At 43.3% G+C, this 19557-nt stretch overlaps 4 protein-coding genes across 4 annotated transcripts; all 4 read left to right on the forward strand.

The window, feature by feature from the left end:
* The first annotated feature begins 410 nt into the window (after positions 1 to 410).
* Positions 411 to 2182, forward strand: LOC103973128 (coniferyl alcohol acyltransferase). Its single transcript, XM_009387612.3, has 2 exons — positions 411 to 878; positions 969 to 2182. Exons 1-2 carry the CDS (start codon positions 456 to 458, stop codon positions 1890 to 1892), a joined length of 1347 nt encoding a protein of 448 aa, XP_009385887.2. The 5' UTR covers positions 411 to 455; the 3' UTR covers positions 1893 to 2182.
* Positions 2183 to 4117: 1935 nt separating this feature from the next.
* Positions 4118 to 8966, forward strand: LOC135607387 (uncharacterized). The gene is made up of 7 exons (XM_065099162.1): positions 4118 to 5951; positions 6540 to 6630; positions 6764 to 6921; positions 7042 to 7093; positions 7291 to 7373; positions 7571 to 7664; positions 8245 to 8966. The coding sequence occupies exons 1-7, from the start codon at positions 4287 to 4289 to the stop codon at positions 8898 to 8900; spliced, it is 2799 nt and encodes a 932-aa protein (XP_064955234.1). The 5' UTR covers positions 4118 to 4286; the 3' UTR covers positions 8901 to 8966.
* A 548-nt stretch (positions 8967 to 9514) lies between these two features.
* Positions 9515 to 12109, forward strand: LOC103973125 (upstream activation factor subunit spp27). Its single transcript, XM_009387609.3, has 2 exons — positions 9515 to 9836; positions 11775 to 12109. Exons 1-2 carry the CDS (start codon positions 9612 to 9614, stop codon positions 11898 to 11900), a joined length of 351 nt encoding a protein of 116 aa, XP_009385884.2. The 5' UTR covers positions 9515 to 9611; the 3' UTR covers positions 11901 to 12109.
* Positions 12110 to 12230: 121 nt separating this feature from the next.
* LOC103973124 (uncharacterized) lies at positions 12231 to 13285 on the forward strand. The gene has a single exon (XM_009387608.3). It carries the CDS (start codon positions 12566 to 12568, stop codon positions 13163 to 13165), a length of 600 nt encoding a protein of 199 aa, XP_009385883.2. The 5' UTR covers positions 12231 to 12565; the 3' UTR covers positions 13166 to 13285.
* Positions 13286 to 19557: the final 6272 nt, after the last annotated feature.

A 19557-nucleotide genomic window follows, 5' to 3' on the forward strand; every position in this document is an offset into this window, starting at 1 on the left:
CATTCTTTATGAGGGAGTTTAGATTGTCATTGCTCTGTCAGTAACATGAGTTTGTGTACGTAGCCTTAAGAAAGCAGTCGACGTACACAACATTGCATGCATGTGTTAGCTGAGCTGCTGCTGTGATTAATGATGGATGCCAAAGGACAAGATAGCTTTGTAGATACCCATAGAACATGCAGTTGAGGTACCAATCGTAGCTATATGATATCCCAAAATCATGGACTATATATATATATATATATTTCTTCGGAATGATTTGGCATATCAAAGAAACAAGTAGAGGAAGCTGCCGAGCCCCCTCGATTATTATATGTTCATTTGGTTAGAGCTAGCGTGACAAACTTACCTCTACGCTTCTATAAATTGAACCTAAAGCCTCTTTGATCTCCAAACCATCTCCGATTCGCCTCTCTCTCTCTCTGTCTCTCATCGTAAAGACAACACACACAAGGATGGGAGGAAGCGAAGAATTTTCCATAGACGTTAAGGGGAGTGAGACGGTGGTGGCGGTGCTGCCAGTGCAAGAACACCGCTTGCCGTTGTCCAATCTGGACCTCCTCTTGCCAGACATGGACGTTGGTGTCTTCCTCTGTTACAGGAAACCAGAGGGGAAGCACTTTCACTCCACCTTCGCCTCCATGGTGAGCTTGCTCAAAGCATCCCTAGCGCAAGCGCTGGTGACGTACTACCCCTTTGCAGGCCAGGTGATGGCGAACTCGGTGGGCGAGCCGGAGCTGCACTGCAACAATCGTGGCGTGGACTTCGTCGTAGTCTTCGCGGACGTGGAGCTTAGGGAGCTGAGGCTCTGCAACCCCGACGACAGCGTCGAGGGGAAGCTGGTGCCGAAGAAGAAGGAAGGAGTTTTGTGTGTGCAGGTACTAAACGCTCCCGTGCTTGAGGTTGCGCAGATCAAGATCTCGATGTCGTACTGATACTGGGCCTGTGTGTTGTGTGTGGCATGACAGGCAACAGAGCTCAAGTGCGGCAGCCTAGTCTTGGCCTGCACGTTCGACCACCGCGTCGCCGATGCCTGCTCTGCCAACATGTTCTTGGTTGCCTGGTCGGAGATCGCCATGCTGAAGCCCCTCTCCCGGCTCCCCTCCTTCCGCCGGTCTCTCCTCACCCCCCGCCACCCGCTTCAGCTCCATCCTTCCTTCGACCGCCTCTTCGTCCCCGTCTCCTCCCTCCCGCCCCCCAAACATCATTATTCGGACCAAGCTGTCAACCGGATTTACTACATCGCCGCTGCGGACATTAATCGCATGCAGTCCTCCGCCAAAAGGAGAAGCAAAATCGTGGTGTTCACCGCCTACCTCTGGCGCGTTCTGGCCAAAGCAGCGGCGCCGGAGGACAGGTGGTGCCGCATGGGCGTCGTCGTCGACGGCCGGTCTCGTCTCGGAAACGCTGCCATGTCCAGCTACTTCGGCAACGTGTTGTCGATCCCCTACGGCAGGTTGAACGTGGAGAGTCTGAGGCGGATGGAGTTGGCGGAAGTGGCGGAGGTGGTGCATGGGTGGCTGAGACCGGGAACCACGGAAGAGCACTTCCGGGGGCTGGTCGACTGGGTGGAGGTGCACCGTCCGGAGCCGGCGGTGGCGAGGATCTACTGCGGGGAGGCGGACGAAGGGCCGGGGTGCGTCGTGTCATCAGGAAGGGCGTTTCCGGTGGCGGAGGTGGAGTTCGGATGGGGGAAGGCGGCGTTCGGATCCTACCACTTTCCCTGGGGCGGGAGCGCCGGGTACGTGATGCCGATGCCGAGCGCCAAGGGGAACGGGGACTGGGTGGTGTACATGCATATCCAGAAAGAGGTGGTGGCGGCGCTGGAAGAGGAACAGCCACCCGTGCTTCGTCCTTTAACACCCGATTACTACCTTACAGACACCAACTGAAGCAACCACTGTCGCCGCCACTTTGTTCCTCAGTGCTTACTTGTGGAACGTATGTACTGCCACGTGATGTTAATACCAGTTGTTCCCGCTCATCTATGATAATGCTTAGCGTGACGCCGTCTTCCTGCGTCGTATTTGGCGGCCATGTTGGTCCGCGTGAGTCTTCACTTAAATGTCAAGATGGAACTGCGCGCGTACTCGTGGGAGGTGGTGTCGGTTGCTAGCCTTATCTACGGTGACAACTGTCAGCGGCATGGGTTGCGGTCATGTGGTCTCCCCACCATTGTTTGAATTTAGCAGTTCTCGTCAACTCGGATGGGAATACTAAACAGAAGTTTCAATTGTCAAAGACATTTTTACACCTAAAAACATTAATTTTAATTTTTTTTCGATGATTTCTTGATATAAATAATATATTAAGTATTTTATAACAAAAACTAAGATTCAATTGCATGAGAAATATATATATATATATATATATCAATAGTAATAATAATAAAAAATTGGTAATGGAAAGAGAAACTCGGGTCAACAATCAATTAAAAATTAAATTATTCGTTATATAAGATCAAATATAACACCCTCAAATTATCTTTAATTAAATAAATATTAAATAATTTATTGTATTTTTTATTCTCTCTGAAAACTCTAATGATAATTCTCTCGTCGTAAGGATAAACCTAAAAACATCAAATGTATATGTTATTATCTAGCGACACCTAAAGATACATTAGATATTTATAAAAGAATCTGTATGATTTAAATAATACAGTATAATATTTCTATGATGCGATGGATTTTCAACGATTAGCAATGTTTAATGTGATTTAACAGTAATATTTTACCCAAATTTTAGATGTAAGCCTCATTGTTACATGATAACATGTCTTCTCGTCCGTTGATATCAAGTAATGCTTCACTTAAAATGCAATGGAGATTACACTTAGGTTTAGTTAAAGATCATTATTATGATTAATTAGTATTTTTTAGGATTTCTAGAATCGAGACTTCTTCGATGAAAAAAAATATTAGTATGAAAATAATATATATATATATATTCTTATGGTGTATAATTCAATAATCTTCTAATTAATCACACATGATAAAAGAAATTTTTCTTCAAGAATATGTTAGTTTTACGTTATATTATATGAATAAGTCATTGACGTTATGATCAATCCAACATAGTTTAGATCCTAGGATTGTTTAAGATGCCTTTAAGATAAAAACATCGAGCTCTTAACGTATCACCTATATGAATACTAAGATCAAGAGAGTCCCTCCAATGCAAAAGTTAATTATTCGAGATAAGTTGATTGGTAAAAAAAAAAATTGATGAACCATTTTTTTTATTAAATATGAGCCTTTATAAATAAAATATTTTATATATCTCCTACTTAGAATGAATTTGTAGTATACTTTTCATTATTTTTTTTATTGATTCAAAAATTCCTCTCACTCTCTACAACACATATGTTGGTCGACTGTCACTCCAAGCCCAATAATTTAATCTCCTTTGAATGGTACTAAGTAATACCTCGCTCAAAGCCCATTGGATAGTGATGGAACGATCCGCTTCAGCATCACCATCAATCAATCGATGTTCTATTTATGAACATAGAAATATGTAAATTAGCAAAGAGAAATCAACTACATTTTCTCCGTTGATAACAATAATTATAGAGCAAAACCACCGGTATTCTACGACCTAAATTCCGAAATAAATAAATAAAACAGATGCTTCAATTAGTTCTGAATCCATGATAGAATATGAAAGAATACAAATTGGAAAAGAAATCAAGGTTAATACTGGACTGACTTCACATCATGATATTTCTAATAATACAAAGCCACATAAATTAAAGAGGAGAAACAATGACAACAGAATAATGTTGTCGACATACAATTAAATTAAAAATAAAAATATATAATGATAAAAGATATATATATAACATGATGTTGTTACTGATAGTGTTTTTTAATAATCTTTATAGTGTTTTCAGTATATCAATAAAAATAATATAAATATTATTAAAAAAACCATAAACGAGTCTAAAATTGGCTAAAAATATATGAGTATTATAAATACAGATTCGAAATAATAATTTATAATTGTTCTTTGAGAACGAACTAATTCATAGAGATGATGATGATGATGATGATGATGATGATGATGTGCTCGAGAGACAAGTCCATTTCACCGTAGTGTATGGATAAGAAAACCAAGAGACCATTTCAAGAAGGGCAATCCGAAGTGCCCTCGCGCCCCTCCACGACGCCGCACGTCTTCCTCTCTTCCTCCCCCATATCCTCCCTTAATGGCCCTCCGCTCCTTCTCCGGTCGATGCTATTGCCCTCTCCTTCTCCGCCTCCACCTCGACGACGACGGCGACGATGACGATGAAGCAGCAGCAGCAACAGCAGCAGCAGCAAACAGCACGGGCGGATCGTCATCATCGTCATTGCGGCGAGGAGGAGGATGAGAAATACGAGGAGGGGGAGGAAGAAGAAGAGCAGGAGGAGGCCGAAAGCGAGGGGGACGACTGCTTCTTCGAGTCCTTCGATCGCGTCGCCTCGAGGGTCTCCTTCTGTCTCGACCTCCCTTCCGACTCGGATGACGACGAGGAAGATGACGTCCGCATCTCCTTCGCCTCCGCCGTCGGCCCGCCCTGCGACCTCCGCTGCGTCACCTTCTCCCGAGAGGAGTTCCTTGCGCAGCACCGTGACGAGGACGAGGGCCACCACCAGGGAAGAGGACCCGGTGGCTACGACTACGACGTCTGGATGGCCGAGCCCATTTCCATCAAGGAGCGCCGCCGCCGCCTCCTCCAGGGCATGGGCTTCGCCAGCAAGAGGGACCTCGCCGCCTCCCTACGGATCCGCAGCATCAGCCGGAAAGCCGTCGACGCCCCTGCCGTCAACGGGGACCAAGCCTCGGAATCGTTACCGCCGCTGCCGCCGCTACCGCCGCTACCGGCGCCGCAGTCGCCGGTGTCCCCGGAGGCGATCGAGGTGGCGGCCTCTCCCGACACCTCCACGCCCCCACCGGCGATCACCAGATGCCGATCCGACACGGAGCTGGCGACGAGGGGCTCGCCTCCGCTCGCCGAGCCCACCCTGACGCGTGCCGCCTCCGCCCCGCCCACCCTCTGGGACAACCTCGCGCGCGAAACGCCGGAAGCCGCCGGAGACGACGGAGTTGCAGGAGCGGACGATGCGGAAGCCCTCGTGCTCGCCTCCGGTGAGGTCTGCCGGATCGAGAATCCCGACACGGGAAACGAATTCGTGGTCAGCGAGTGCGACAAAGACGGGAAGGGTCGGCTCAACGACATCCCGACCGGGCTGCAGATCACCATGGAGGACTTCGAGCGGTTCCTGGGATACTCGCCGATCGTCAAGGAGCTCATGCGGAGGGTGAAACTGGGCGGCGGCCAGCAGCGCAGCAGCGACAAGGCCGTCCAAGCCATTGAGGGCCCCAAGAACTCGAAACCGGGATACAGAAAGAAAGGGGGCTGGTTCAAGAACATCAAATTCGTCGCGAGCTCCGTCACCGGGCTCATCACGGAGAAGGAGAAGGGTGATGCCGGGTCGAAGGTGACCGGAAAGTCGCCCGGAGACAACTCGTCGGAGCTGATGAAGGTCCGTCAGCACGGCAAGTCCTACAGGGAGCTCACCGGCCTTTACATGAGCCAAGAGATCGACGCCCATCAGGGCTCCATATGGAGCATCAAGTTCAGCTGGGACGGCCGCTTCCTGGCCAGCGCCGGCGAGGATCGCGTCGTTCATGTGTGGCAAGTCCAAGAATGTGACATCCATTCTACTTCGCTGCGGCGCCAAGAGAGTCGCACCCTTCCGCCATCCAAACCCGATGGATCCCCGGATGGGTCGCTTCCCAGCACCCAGCCCTTGAAGAAGACCAAGAAGACCAAGAGCAAAAAGCGGTCCCTTCCCGATTACATCAATATGCCGGAAGTCATCTTCTCACTCTCAGAGAAGCCGGTTTGCTCCTTTGAAGGCCATTCCGATGACGTCCTGGACCTCTCTTGGTCTAAATCTCAGGTTAATATCTCACTCTCATAATGTCATACATACAAAGGGAAGGCACATGCATCAAGGCTCATCGAATCGTGAGTTTTGTTTGATGATCTCAGTAGTAAGTGGAAATTGAAACTTTCCCCTCTGCATGAATTAACCTCGTGCCTTGTTTTTGTGTTATAGTGCTAAGATTTGTTTGGAGCTTAGCTTCATATGTCATAAGTTATATGCTTAATTAGGTCAAAAGGAGTATTTATGGGAAACGTCTCTCTATCGAGAGAACTAAAATAGGTGTCTTCTAGGAATTTGGCTCAGTCTATGGTTGTTTTCACTTTTCACATTGTGATTATAAGGTCCAGAAACATAAGCCATTTATTAGTTTTAACCTTGAAAGGATTTGCTCAGTAACTTTGGAAGGCTTGAAAACACACCATTGTTCGGAGCTAATCTTTTGTTGTAGAATGATGAATTAAATCATTGACCTGTAAGAACTTGTTCATCTGATTGATTGTTGGTAAATTTGTAAGCATGAAAAAAGCACAACATACTGACGAAGCATTTGTTGATAAGATTAATCTGGTATTCTTAATCGTTGTATCTTTTTGAGTGCAGCATTTGTTATCATCATCAATGGATAAGACTGTAAGACTATGGGACATGGAAACAAAGTCCTGCTTGAGGTTGTTTGCACACAATGATTATGGTAAGGCGACCAACTAAACTTTTACTTGCATTTTTGTCATTTGAATGCCACTTTGGTGTAACTTAATTCATGCTGATCTTTTTGATGTTTATTCTCTTAATGCTTCTGTTGATCTTGATTGAATTTTTTGCAGTAACATGCATCCAGTTCAATCCGATAGACGATAGGTACTTCATCAGTGGCTCTCTTGATGCCAAGGTTAGGATATGGAGTGTACCAGATCGCCAAGTTGTAGACTGGACTGATCTCCATGAGATGGTCACGGCTGCTTGCTATACACCAGACGGTCAGGTGCAACCAAATGATATTTGCGCGCACAGTACTTTGTCAATACTTTATTATCTACATTTCTATTGTACTATATATCCAAAGCCTGTTCAGTTACTAACTGGCTGTATCCATGTTTGAAAGGGTGCTTTAGTTGGCTCACATAAAGGGAGCTTCCGGCTCTACAAGACCACCGGTATGAACCATCTTTTTAAGTTCCTCAATCGAGGAGTTGTTCTATTTTGTAAATTGATATTGAAAGATTCCTCTCACAATGATTAATACTCTATCCTGCATTTTATACTTTACTTCCTATTTATGGCATATAGCTGATGTTATTCTTGTTTTCAGTACTTAAAATGACCTTTGGGGTATTCTGTGTTATTTTTCCAGATTGTAAGCTTTCCCAAGAAAGCCAGATAGATATACAGAACAAGAAAAAGAAGACAAATGCAAAAAAGATAACTGGATTTCAGGTAAACCTATATTTACATGTAAAATAGCATTATTTCTTAATGTAATAAAAAAATGATGATTACTTGCTAATAGTAATATTTTTAGGTCTGGAGAGAAATGTTTGCTAATAATCAACACCTAAATGTCCATTTGCCTTGGATTTATTATGCTTTGGGCACCGATATGCTAGATGACTAATTTGTGTGTGTTCAAACAGTTTGCTCCGGGCAATCCATCTGAAGTGTTGATCACCTCAGCTGATTCACAGGTTCGGGTCTTTGATGATCTCAAGATGGTTCACAAATTCAGAGGTACAAACTAAAATTAGAATTGCTTTTCTTTGAGAAATAGTAGTTAGTTTTATTTTGGTGTGTTTTTAGTATACGGTGCTATCCAGATTCTAAATGCAAACTAAACTATAAGCTAAAGTCACCTGTAGGTTTTATTATGCTACTTTGCTTCATAAGGTCTCACGTCAAAGATGCGTTCTTTTTCTTTACCTTTGTATTTTATTTTTATTGAGAAAAATATCTAAATGCAAAATTGCAATATTTGGGATTTGCTATAGATTTAGATGTTTTCTGATTGCATGAATCTATATTTCCTCCTCAAATAGATAAATATATATTTTTATTTTAGTTCGTGTTTGGCTGTGAACGATGTGATTTTGGTGTCTGAACAATTTACTAGCGACCAAAAACAGAGCATGCATTATCTTACAGGAGAGAACATCAAAAGTTTTGATGATGGTATAAGTTGTGCAGCAAACAATAATTTTTAACCATAGTCTTCAGTGAAGTTAATGTTCTACATCTAGTCAAATACGCAGGTTCTTCAGTTGTTGTAATGGTAGTGTGCTTGCTGATTGCTGCTTGGAAATGTGGAGTTCAGGTTTCCGGAACACCAGCAGTCAAATGTCTGCGTCATATACCTCGGATGGGAGATACGTCATATGTGCGAGCGAGGACTCTCACGTATACGTATGGAAGCGAGAGGCAAACGCAGGCAAAAGCAAAGGCTTGAGCACCACTCGATCTCACGAGCACTTCTACTGCAAGGATGTGTCGGTCGCAATTCCATGGCCAAATGCCCGAAGTAACTGTTCGCCACTATCTCCGCCGCCCATGTCCGGGAGGTTCATCCAGCAGGAACCCCTAGGAAGCACCGACTCGCAGCGGTCCACCGCCACACTCGATGACATCTTCCCCAGCGGCAGTAACTCATCCCCGCCTCTTCCCAAGAAGAGCGACTCGGAGCTGACACAGTCTCAAGCAGAGGAGCTCAGTAACATATCTCTCTCGGGCGCAGGGATCGGCAGCGAGTCATTTGCTTCAGCTTCCTCTTCCATGCGGGCTTCGGATCCTGGCTCATCTTCCTTGTCCTCCTGGGGATGGTACAGTGGAGGCAGTACCAGGAGCGGCGGGGGCGGCGATCAACCGAACGCCTGGGGACTGGTGGTTGTCACGGCCGGTCTGGGTGGGGATATCAGGATCTATCAGAACTTTGGCCTGCCACTTCGCCTCAGCCGGCAAACCAATCTATTCTGAATGAACCACACACTTTGATTACATTTCAGCTTAAGAAAAAGAAGAAACAAAAAAGAATTCAGCTTTTGATTCTTTGTTCTACTTACTTTATTTCTTTTGCTGGTGAAGATTCAGCATTTGTTTTTTTGGGATCTTGAGCAACATCAAATGCTATCACCAGATTTTTCTGGAGAGATATAGAACATTACATTCTTGGCCCTGTCTATTATGAAGCTCTCTCTCCTTCGAATCGTTTCTTGTGAGATTTAGAAGGATGAGGTCGTGTCCGAATTCTGGAGTTGCTTAAAAGAAGAAGCAGCAGCAATAAAACATTATCATATCGTGTTTCTTTCGGTGATAAAATAGAAAATATTTCATAACTCGTGTCGTTTACCAAACAAGATACCTGCGTTTTATTGGTGAATGTCGTAGAGCCCATATAGGTTTCGCGATGGGAGCATTTTGCCATGGCAGGTAAGTGACCGGGTACCGTTTGAACGGGTTGGTATAATATTGATTAAAACCTTCAGGTGGCCATGTCAGGTAAGTGAATGGGTACGGGTTGAACGGGTCGGGTAAAATATTGATTAAAACCTTCATGTGGCCTACTTAAGACTTGCCCCCACCCCCCCCCCCACCCCCCCCGAAGGACACATCACGAGACTCCTTTGTTCGCTCGGTGCGCCTCGATTCCGTCGTTGGAGAGCGGGAGGGTTTGAAGGGAAAGCGGTCATGTCTAGGGTTTTGGGGGGATGTCGGGTGCTCATGGCGGCGGCGAGGGCGGGCACGAAGGAGGTCGCGGCCGCTCCCGCGGCGGCGGCGTCGAAGCCAAAGTTGGGCTTGCTGAAGCCGCGCCCCGTTTCCCCGGCGATGAAGAAGTTCCTTGGCGTCCCAGAGATCTCCCGCGTCGAGGCCGTCAAGAAGATCTGGGAGCACATCAAGGCCAACCAGCTTCAGGTCGTAGCTCTGCCTCTTCGTCTCTTCCTTTGAATCTTTGTCTACTTCTATTTGTACTTCATGGTGTTATCGTGAAGCTTCCCATCTCATGATGTGGTCTTCTGGCGATTATAGGCTTTATACGCAGACTTATCACTTGATTCGTTGTCTTAAATCCTCAAGATTGGAGAAAAATGAGGTGTTTCTTATTCTTCATGCTTTTTTGAAGACGATTTGTTGCCCGTATCAAATACATACATATTATTCATCTGAAGCACTCTTTGCACTTGTAGTAGTCGAAGTTTCATGAGGAGTGGCTTTCTAAATACATCTTGTATGGCTTTTCTTTTTCTCTTCTCTCTTCATATTTAGAGCTCCTTGGTGGATGATCCCACTTTATTTTCCAATTTGAGACTATACTTTGGAAGAATGGGCCGCAGATTTTTCTTTTGTGAGCTGTCACATTTGGTGGAATTTCAATTCCGAGTAAGTACCAGATTAGCGACCCAAAAGTTCAAATTGCAAAGATCTAATTAACTTGTTTAAATGACAAATTATGAGCATTAAGTGGCACTTTGATATTAAGTGGCACTTTGATGGGCTGAGGTGTTTATCTTGTCTTCGGACAAGGGTTGGGATTTTATTTGTTTATTGATAGTGTATAACTCCTTCAAACAATTATTCTAACAGCCATCTGATTCAACCATTGGTACAACAGAAAAGTTGTGACCTAGGAGACTAGGGTTCGAGTCACGGAAACCGTCTCATTAATTGTTTAAAGATAAGGTTACGTATATTGATCCTTCCTAGAGCCTGCATTGGCAGGAGCCTTATGCATTGGGTACACCCCATCTGATTCAAACATTCTGAAATTTTCCATGATGGAAAATTGTCATAGAGATGCAAAGAGCTCTTTTTTTGACAAGTGATTTGAAAATAAGACTGTCATGTGATGTTCATGAGGAGGACTTTAAGATGCTCCAAGTCCTTTGAATTGTGAATTTCTTAGTGTTGTTAGCTAGGTTTTCACTGTGCAATATATCAATGGTCTATCACAGAGGTTATTCTACTTGGGTTCACATGAGACTTTTTTTTTTTTCCTACTTTTATCTTGCATGTTCAGGTTCACTTTCAAGTTTTCATTGGTATCTAATATTTTCCCCATGTCTGTGACTGGCCATATTTACTCAGTTCGATAAAATATGGGAGAGAAATAAGTTTGCAACTTATTTGAAGCTTTAAGTTGGAAGAAATAGACTTTCAAATATTGGGATTCTGTGTGTTGGGCCATGAGTTGCAATTTGTGATCAGTTTTCTGGTTTGTTACAATTTTGAAGTTCTCTTTTTTCTTTTTTTATTACTAGTTTTCTGCTTGTGTAACTCGTTTTGGTACTATCAAGCGTATACAAATGTGAACAATTCTTTTTCTTCTTTTTTTCTTGTATGCATGTATTCCATCTTCAATATGGTATCCTTTGTTAATATAATGTAAATGGTTTAGTTGATAGTTCATTTTGATTTTTTAATCCCCATAATATATGTTGTTTGTGTGTTGTTGCCGATATTTGTGGTTACATGATTATTTCTTGGTATAGATTTAAAGTTCCACACTATCTTGTGAACTTTGGAGAAGGCCACTAGAGATTCATTTATCGTCTCATGTTCATCTGCCGTTATTGTATGAATACCCTATTGGTTTTTCCACTTGTTGTCGTCAAAGATCTATCTATTTACTTGGGAAAATTCCTCATGCTATTGACACAACGATGAGGGTTATCAGCATTTATTAGAGTGTTAAGCCGGTCTAATCCGTAGCACTCGTTATGTATGTTGCTTGTCGGATGAGGCCAAACCATCAATTCTTGTTTTCTTCATAAGATTTTTGCTGTTAATATGAAGTTGTATCTGAGTATATGGTCGATTATAGTTTCTAATTAGTTTTGCATTTTTTTTTTGTAGAATCCAATAAATAAGAGGGAGATTTGCTGCGATGAGAAACTGAAGAGTATCTTTAATGGTAGAGACAAAGTTGGCATGATGGAAATTGCCAAATTGCTCACTCCTCATTTTCCCAAATCTAACTGAACCAAGGGTTGGAAGGAATGTTTTGCCTATGCTTCTGTGATCTGCTCTTAGTTCCTTGTAAGCTGGTATAATTCTTCGGAATTATACTGTGATCAGTATCTAGTTTAAGGCAAATACTATTTCTGCTCGAAACATGCTGTTTTGGACCTTCAGATGTACTCTATTTTCAAAACTTTCCTGCAGCACTGAAAGTTGTTTAACTTTAGAAATTTGTTTGTGTGCTAATTGAATTTGTTCTTTTATTATCATTGGGCTGTGAAAAGGGAGATAAATTAGGGGTGATTACTCAACAGCGATGGACACGGCATGGCGGGTTTAGGAAAAGTCAAGTTCTAAAGCCGAAGAAGAGGTTTTTGCAAAGGTTAAAGAGTTGAATTGTACCCACTGGTGGTGTCTCGGAAAGAAGAAAGGTTAAACGGGCCAACAACACAAGGCAAGCATGGTATTTTTCTTTGGCCAACGGCAAGGCTACCGAGGTCCTAAAAACAACCACTTTTCTGGGAGAAAACTTGTATCTCTCCGCCAGGGCAAAGAAGATACCAAACCTTGGACATTGCGCGGGAGCAAGAACCCCGGAACAGGGCTCCTCCTTCCCTGTGCTCTCCCAGCCTTCACCATAAGAAACACTGCGAGGCAGCAGCAGCAACATATTCCCGCATGCCGGGATGGCAAAGCTTTATGCCAAGCGGCCCAAGGGCACCAACCCGCTGATCTGGATAGTCGCCATCGTGTGCGCCATACTCGCCATCGCCGTCATCGTCACCGGCATCGTCGTGTTCGCCATCTACGTGATCTACCAGCCCAAGATGCCCTACATCAAGGTCGCCTACGCTCATCTCGATCAACTCGCCTACGGCGCTTCGGGGATGCTCGAGATCCGGATGGCCCTAAAAGTGGTGGCCGAGAACGACAACAAGAAGGCCGTCGCCAGCTTCTCTGACGCGACCTTCGTTCTCCGGTTCCATGGGATCGACGTCGCCGTGCTGCAGACCGATCCATTCGATGTCGCCAAGAACAGCTCTGCCGAACTCGACTATCTCTTTCAGTCATCGCCGATCCCGCTGGATAAGGAGGGGATGGAGGCCATGCGCGTGGCTCTCAACAGGGGCGTTGTGCCGTTCGACTTCGGCGGGCATGCGAGAACCCGGTGGCGGGTGGGCATTTTTTTCTCCGTCAGGTTCTGGGCTCGCATAGCGTGCCAGCTCAATTTCGTCTATCGCAATGGGAGCACCGTCGACTTGGATTGCGGCTCCAAATCCCGCTAACATCCGTCCGATTCCGGGACCCAGTCACATCTAGGTTTCCTTTATGTTGTTAGGTGCATCTTGTTGGAAACACGGTGCGGATTATGGTTGTGTGGGGAATAAGAAGATAACACGTGATTATAGATAGGTTCTTCATTGGGCAAATACTGTTGGATGACATGTAAAATTAACAGTTGCGGGACCCACGTCGTTGGCCTCTCACGTGAGGTGGGCCCGTGCTCCTTGGTCGTCCATCTACCGTTTTGTTTTAATTGCCGCGATTATATATATATATATATATATATATATATATAGAGAGAGAGAGAGAGAGAGAGAGAGAGAGGACTTCTGCCTTGCTCATGTCGTTGATTCCCGGCATGCGTCGCCTCCTTCTCTGAGTCTCCCAACCTTGTCTTCCCTTCGTTCATTCCCAGCCCTTTTAATTGTTTCAATTACCCTTGCTTAATATCTTGCTTGATTCTTCTTCTGCGCTAGCAAGGTTGCTGTTGTCTACGATCGACGTTGTCGATCCCAGATTCTAGGGTTCGGGTTAGGGATTTGTTTCTTGCCAACTTTGGGAATTGAGAGGGCGAGAATGAGTTTTCCAGGATCTGTAATATTCGGGGCGGCTGCTAATCGGGCGTCGGGATCCAAGGCAGGCCGTGGCGGCCGGGCTGTTCCGGATCAGAACGGCCATCCGCAACTTCGAGCGCCTCGGCGACACGATCAGCACCCCCAGGAATACCCCCGAGCTACCTCGGGAAGGTGTTCCTAATTTGGTTCCTCTTTCATCTCAGGGAATTGCTGTTTGTTTCACTGTGTTGATTGACGGATCTGTTTGGTTAGGTAGGTTTTGTTCTCCGGTCGTATATCTTTGAGATGATTATATACGTTTCCAAAACAGCTTATCAGAACACCCTTTCCATGCATAAGAAATTATTTCAACTTTGCCCCATGCTCCCGTAAGCTGGATCGATCAGGTAATTCCTACCGGCCTGCAAGTCTCTCTTGCCTAAGCCTGCCTGAACTAGGAACATTGTCATTGTCAAAACCTATTAAGTCTTTGTCGAGCCTTCTTAATTTCAGTTTGTTCTCGCCTACCCCTGCTTCAATCGAACAGCTTAGGAAAGAGGATGGCTTTTATCCTCGTCAAAGTCGTCGTTCGTGATGTTGGACAATAGAATAGCCTAAAGCAATATTCCCCTTTTTACCTTTTATATTCTCCCCACCAGTGGCATTGGTTTAAGTGTTTGCCTGCCAGTCAAAACACATCAAACTAGTAAAACAGATCACCATGTAAAAGTTAAGTGTGTCTGGTTTTTTGCATGTATTTTTTGCGACTGAGTGGATGACCTTATTATTGATCTTATTATTGAATTTGCTGAAGTTAGTGTTGACTGGTTTCTCCTTTGTCATGTGTTATTATTGATCTTATTTCATTTTACAACATCAGGTTGGAGCTAGTGTTTACCTGGAGTTTCAAATTAACCTATATGAATCATATTATGAGAAGTATCATCTGCAATATTAGAAATCATCTTTTTACTAAATACAATCTGGTATGTATCTTTTCTCTCCCCTTGCCATATCAGACATTATGATGATTGAAACTGGAGTTTATATCTTTCAACAATGAACGGATTTCTTGGGTGCAACTTAAATTGTTTAGGAATAATCTTTCTTTTATCACAATGTTGATTCATACTGTGAGTTCTCTTACCAAAAAAATTTGACCACAGGTGAGTTCTTTTTAATGCTCATGTTATTTCTTTGTCCTAGTCTTCAGATTTTTCCCTCATCTTTTCAAGAACTATTGTTTTTGCATATTCTCTAGGAATAGTTTCATTAGTCCAGTATTTTGTTCTGATATTTACAAGTTTTTTTTTTTCGAGACATTGATTGCAAAGACAATTGAATTACATATTTAACATAGGTCTATATTCCAAACCCTCTTTGTTGCCTAACCATTTAATAAACAAAATCTCTTGACCTACGTGGCATGTATTTTATTTTTTTATTCTTTCTACTTGTTTTTGACTAATCATTGAGTAGGAGCCCTTATTGTGTGCAAACTCTAGACCCTGGGTCCTGTTTATTAGGGAATCTGAGTTTAATTAGGTTGTGAAATATAGTTTGATCAAACTAATAAAGAACTAGCCATTGATTCATTAGGACTCACTTAGTATTGATAAGGAAAATTTTTCTTGACCAATAATTACTTGACACATGACAATATATGTTGTAGCCTGATTCACAAGAGGGGATAAGATCTATTCGATGATCGATCTACGTGGACATTAGTCCAAAAGGGTGGCTAGAGATTGTCCCCTTAAAGAGTATTTTATGAAATATTTTCTCCTTTTTACCTACTATTAAAACCTATCTTTAGCACAATAATCAAGGTAAAGTTACTAAAATTATTAAAATCTATCTTTACTAAAATTACTCCACCCTTGTTGATTACTGAATTAGGTATTAGAGGGATCAAATTGAGAAACTTATCGGACCTCAATATTCGTATAGGCCAATTGCGTACTATGCATGTTAGTCCACCTCAGCTCTTGAGCGAGAGTTCGATCCACCCATCAACCACATTAGACTTTTGGTGCAGGTGGACCCGAATCGAGTTGGGCTTATTCAAATATCATTGATATTTTCTCCCCAACAATTATGATTTTGTCACAAATCTTACTGATCCATGAAACATGATGACTTGTAATAAGCTATAATTTACATGGACATCATGTATGTATTTATGTAAATCCTTGTTGTGCGAATTCTGCTTTCTCCTATTCATCTATTGTGATATTATTTTGCGTGATTGTTCATGTTTAGCTTGTAGCAGAGTCTTTCCGTTCCCTGCACCTGCTGCTTCTAGTGATTCCCAGTCCTCAATTATTATGGTTTTGAGGTAGTGGTGGTGCATTCTTTTGTTTTGTTTTTTGTTTTATTGACGAAGACGGAATTTAAACCTAAAATCTTATTATATATTATTAAGATCTTTACCAGCTAAGTATGGAAGGATTACATTATTCATTAGCCAAAGAGTCGGGGGATTCGAGCTCGGAACCTTGTAGGGTCAGGATCAGTTTCACTCTGTTTACTTTGCTCAACCATATCTTCACGGAAGCAACACAATTAGCCCTTTACTCATCCATATCTTCATTAGTCTCAAAAGGAGACAAATCCTCGATCATTACAGCCTCCTAATTCTCGTTGTTTCCACTCCATGTTTATCTATTTAGATGGATTGTTCAGTTGTTTCGGCAGATATGTGACACTTTCGTGCCATCATCGATCATAATTTGGCGGATCAATTCTTTAGTAGCATACTAAAGCTCTCGCGGAAAGTGGGTGGGGGTGCTTCCCATAGATGCACAGATGTAAGGCCTTCATCCATATCTCTGAAACTTTATGATTTATATTGATCTACTTTGCAAGTGGTCCTTCTCCAAGTCAAAAGCATCCTGCCGAGACTCATCAAGCCGATCCATCACTTTTCAAAAAGTTAAATAGGCAGCCATTAAGTGGCTTCTCTCCTACAGCAAATCTGCCCAACCACCAAGATTTTGGTGTCGGCCTCTACTGGCATGTTCAGTGACAATCTTGTCACCACTGTCTCGTATGGTTGCAACCCTCCTCTTATGCTCAAATGTGGGCTCGCCTTTCCCAGCAGGAGCTTTCTCGACCGAGGTTTCCTTGTTGCTGCTCTTGCTCGTCTTTTATCTTTGCTTGCAACGAGTCCTGCGTTAAATGAATGGATGGCTGATCCATCCTGGGAGGGAGCATTTGGCTTTCCACATGCGGCGTCTGCCAATATTGCTGCCTGCTTTAAATGAATGGATTCCAGCACGTTGTCCCGAGTGTTGTCTATTGCTGCGGGCGACCCCACAAGATGTCCTGTAGCTATTTAATAGCTTCAGAGAATCTGCTAAACGCATGGAGCGAAGTCAAATTCCTGCTGGCAGAAACCATCTCTGTCTCTCACCCATGGAATACCCGTACAAACACATGGCTGCAATGCATTGCAACATTTTGAGGTGCCATTCCAGACTTTTTATCCTTCCACCTAAACTTCTCGTTTCGTTAGTTTTTTTTTTTTTTAAATTGATATCTCATGCAATAGGAAGCACAGATTTAGGCACGTTGGAGCCAACAAGTGTTTTGAGTTCCGATTTGATGTGCAACAAGCAGTTTGGAGCACGTATGTGATTCCAGCAATTTCCACAAATCAAAGTCTTAAGAGAGAGCAACCTGACATATATGAGCAAGTGTTCGAGACTTCATGGAAGAAAGTATCGTTTCGCATCGCAACTCAAGTCACGGTGCCGGCTGCCAATCGCAGCCGAGTTGAAGCAGCGTGTTTTCGCTGCATGTTAAATCGTGAATTTAAGTCGGGCAACGTAGCATTTTTCTCATTAAATAATCCGCACCTCAATGCTGTCGCGTCTTCTGACCTCCATGGGTTTCAATCACAGTTGATGTGCAACGTGTAACAATCAGCTCTGTCCGTTCTCAGCATAAATAGCGCCCGTTGCAGGTCCGCTGTCCGACCCATACTTCGCTTTTCTACGCTCATTCCATCATTGCCCCGAGTGAGTCCTCCTCCGGCTCCGGTGAAGGTGGCGACCACGGTTTTGTTGTCACGGCTGCCTCAGATTCGCTTGGTGCAGGTCGGGAACGCTTTGATCCGGACGCGGACGAGCCAGATCCCGCCTTGCACCAACTGAATCGGAGGCGGACAGCGACCATCTCGACCTCCCTTCCGCCCGTCCGCCCCATTTCTTGGATCCCATCTATCCATGGTCAGATCGAGCCCATCTCTTCCTCTTTTTATGTTTTATTTAGTTGATCGTTCTGGAGCATCGAGACCTTATGGAGGTCCTTTGAATTACCGGTGAACATCTCGGCGCCGAGCTGTGGCTTCCATCTATTTCGGAAAACTTAACCGGTCTTGTCTGATTTGATTCAGCTATTAGATTGGTGGTAGGTTTCGGTTGTCTGGCGGCAATTGGTTGTTGAAGATCGCTTCTGATCGAGTGTTTCAAGCTTTTGCAAAACTCAATCTTCTGCAGAAATTTTGGGATCCACTATGGTTTTTCGTAATCTGCATCTAGTATGCGTGGTAGATCTGTCTCTGAGGTTCATCCCGATTCGCCATTCATGCTTGTGAAGCACTAGCAGTACGTGCAATTGGATGTTTTGCCTGCTCAGATGTTTTTATTTGTCTCTATAAAATTCATCCTGATTGTCAACCTGATCGTGAGCTTAAGGCTAGTGAAATCCCTGGAACTATTAATTGTTCTGTTGTTCTTCTTCCCTTATCGTTTCTCTCCTAGTTCTACACCAGTCCATGAAAAGGGGAAAAGAACGCCAGCTTCTTAGCCTACTTACACATCTGACTCGATCACGAACTTCCTTCCTGTTCAAAATGAGTTGAACCAACATTTACATAAACATTTTCTTTCATGAGCTGCTAAGACTACTTGATTGATTTCCTATAATCATTGTGTGGCTTTCGTTCAAAATCGTAATCGTTCGAGTTAGTTTAATCGTGATTTTGCCTTAGGATTTGGATATATGATCAGAATCGTGCAAATATATTCTTTATCAATACAAATACCTCAAAATTGGGGTGCGTAGCACATTTCTAAGAGTAATCCTTAGAATATGGTATTGTTGATGTTTTATTTGCTATGCCATGTAGCTGCTTTATTAATGTTCGTTGGTTGCTCTTGTGGCTTCTGTATTTTGTTACTTATTGTCTTTGGCAGAATTTGGAAGTGTATAAATTAAGTTTTGGTGTCTTAGATATTCGCAGCTACTGTAGCCCGAAAGATTATTATTGTGAAAGATTGTGAAGAATCCACAGCTCAATTACCTTTAAATTGAGGATACTACAGAGTTTTTCTCTACTCCAATTAATATAATTATTTCAAGTGATCCAAGATGAGGAAGAGAAGATCCATAGGATCGATCCAAGACATGAGAAATGATTTGGTAAGCTTGCTTCAGCACCAGATACAGGTTTCATCACCGAGGACTCTTAGAGTTGACCTTCATAGTTGGGAAAAGCTCAAAATGGGATTAAACATTTTATTAGCAAGCTTAAAACACCTGTTACAAAATACAAATCTTTTCCTAGTACCCATGAGTTTTTTTTTTTTTTTTTCATTTGTTAAAACTTCTTTACTTTCTCTGCATATTTGGATATTGTTCTTCTTTTCCTGACATTTTTTACATGTTCTCTATTTGTGTATATCGATATTAATATCAGGAACTCTCAAATAGGAATTAGATACATCAGATTTGAAGCCGAGCTGAACTCACTTGTATCCTGATTTGTAAAAGTTCTAAGCCTTCAATCTGAAACAGTGCCGAGAAGAGGTGGAGGGAGATTGGGTGACAATTAA

This window comes from Musa acuminata, chromosome BXJ2-3 (genome assembly GCF_036884655.1).
Source record: "Musa acuminata AAA Group cultivar baxijiao chromosome BXJ2-3, Cavendish_Baxijiao_AAA, whole genome shotgun sequence".
Taxonomy (NCBI): Eukaryota; Viridiplantae; Streptophyta; class Magnoliopsida; order Zingiberales; family Musaceae; genus Musa; species Musa acuminata.

Excerpts from the sequence above, each read along its gene's own strand:
- LOC103973128 (XM_009387612.3), top strand. The coding sequence starts at position 456 with ATGGGAGGAAGCGAAGAATTTTCCATAGACGTTAAGGGGAGTGAGACG. Across the intron at positions 879-968 it reads AAGGAGTTTTGTGTGTGCAG|GCAACAGAGCTCAAGTGCGG; the intron begins GTACTAAACGCT and ends GTGGCATGACAG.
- LOC135607387 (XM_065099162.1), top strand. The coding sequence starts at position 4,287 with ATGACGATGAAGCAGCAGCAGCAACAGCAGCAGCAGCAAACAGCACGG. Across the intron at positions 6,631-6,763 it reads GTTTGCACACAATGATTATG|TAACATGCATCCAGTTCAAT; the intron begins GTAAGGCGACCA and ends AATTTTTTGCAG. Across the intron at positions 7,665-8,244 it reads GATGGTTCACAAATTCAGAG|GTTTCCGGAACACCAGCAGT; the intron begins GTACAAACTAAA and ends TGTGGAGTTCAG.
- LOC103973125 (XM_009387609.3), top strand. The coding sequence starts at position 9,612 with ATGTCTAGGGTTTTGGGGGGATGTCGGGTGCTCATGGCGGCGGCGAGG. Across the intron at positions 9,837-11,774 it reads TCAAGGCCAACCAGCTTCAG|AATCCAATAAATAAGAGGGA; the intron begins GTCGTAGCTCTG and ends TTTTTTTTGTAG.
- LOC103973124 (XM_009387608.3), top strand. The coding sequence starts at position 12,566 with ATGGCAAAGCTTTATGCCAAGCGGCCCAAGGGCACCAACCCGCTGATC.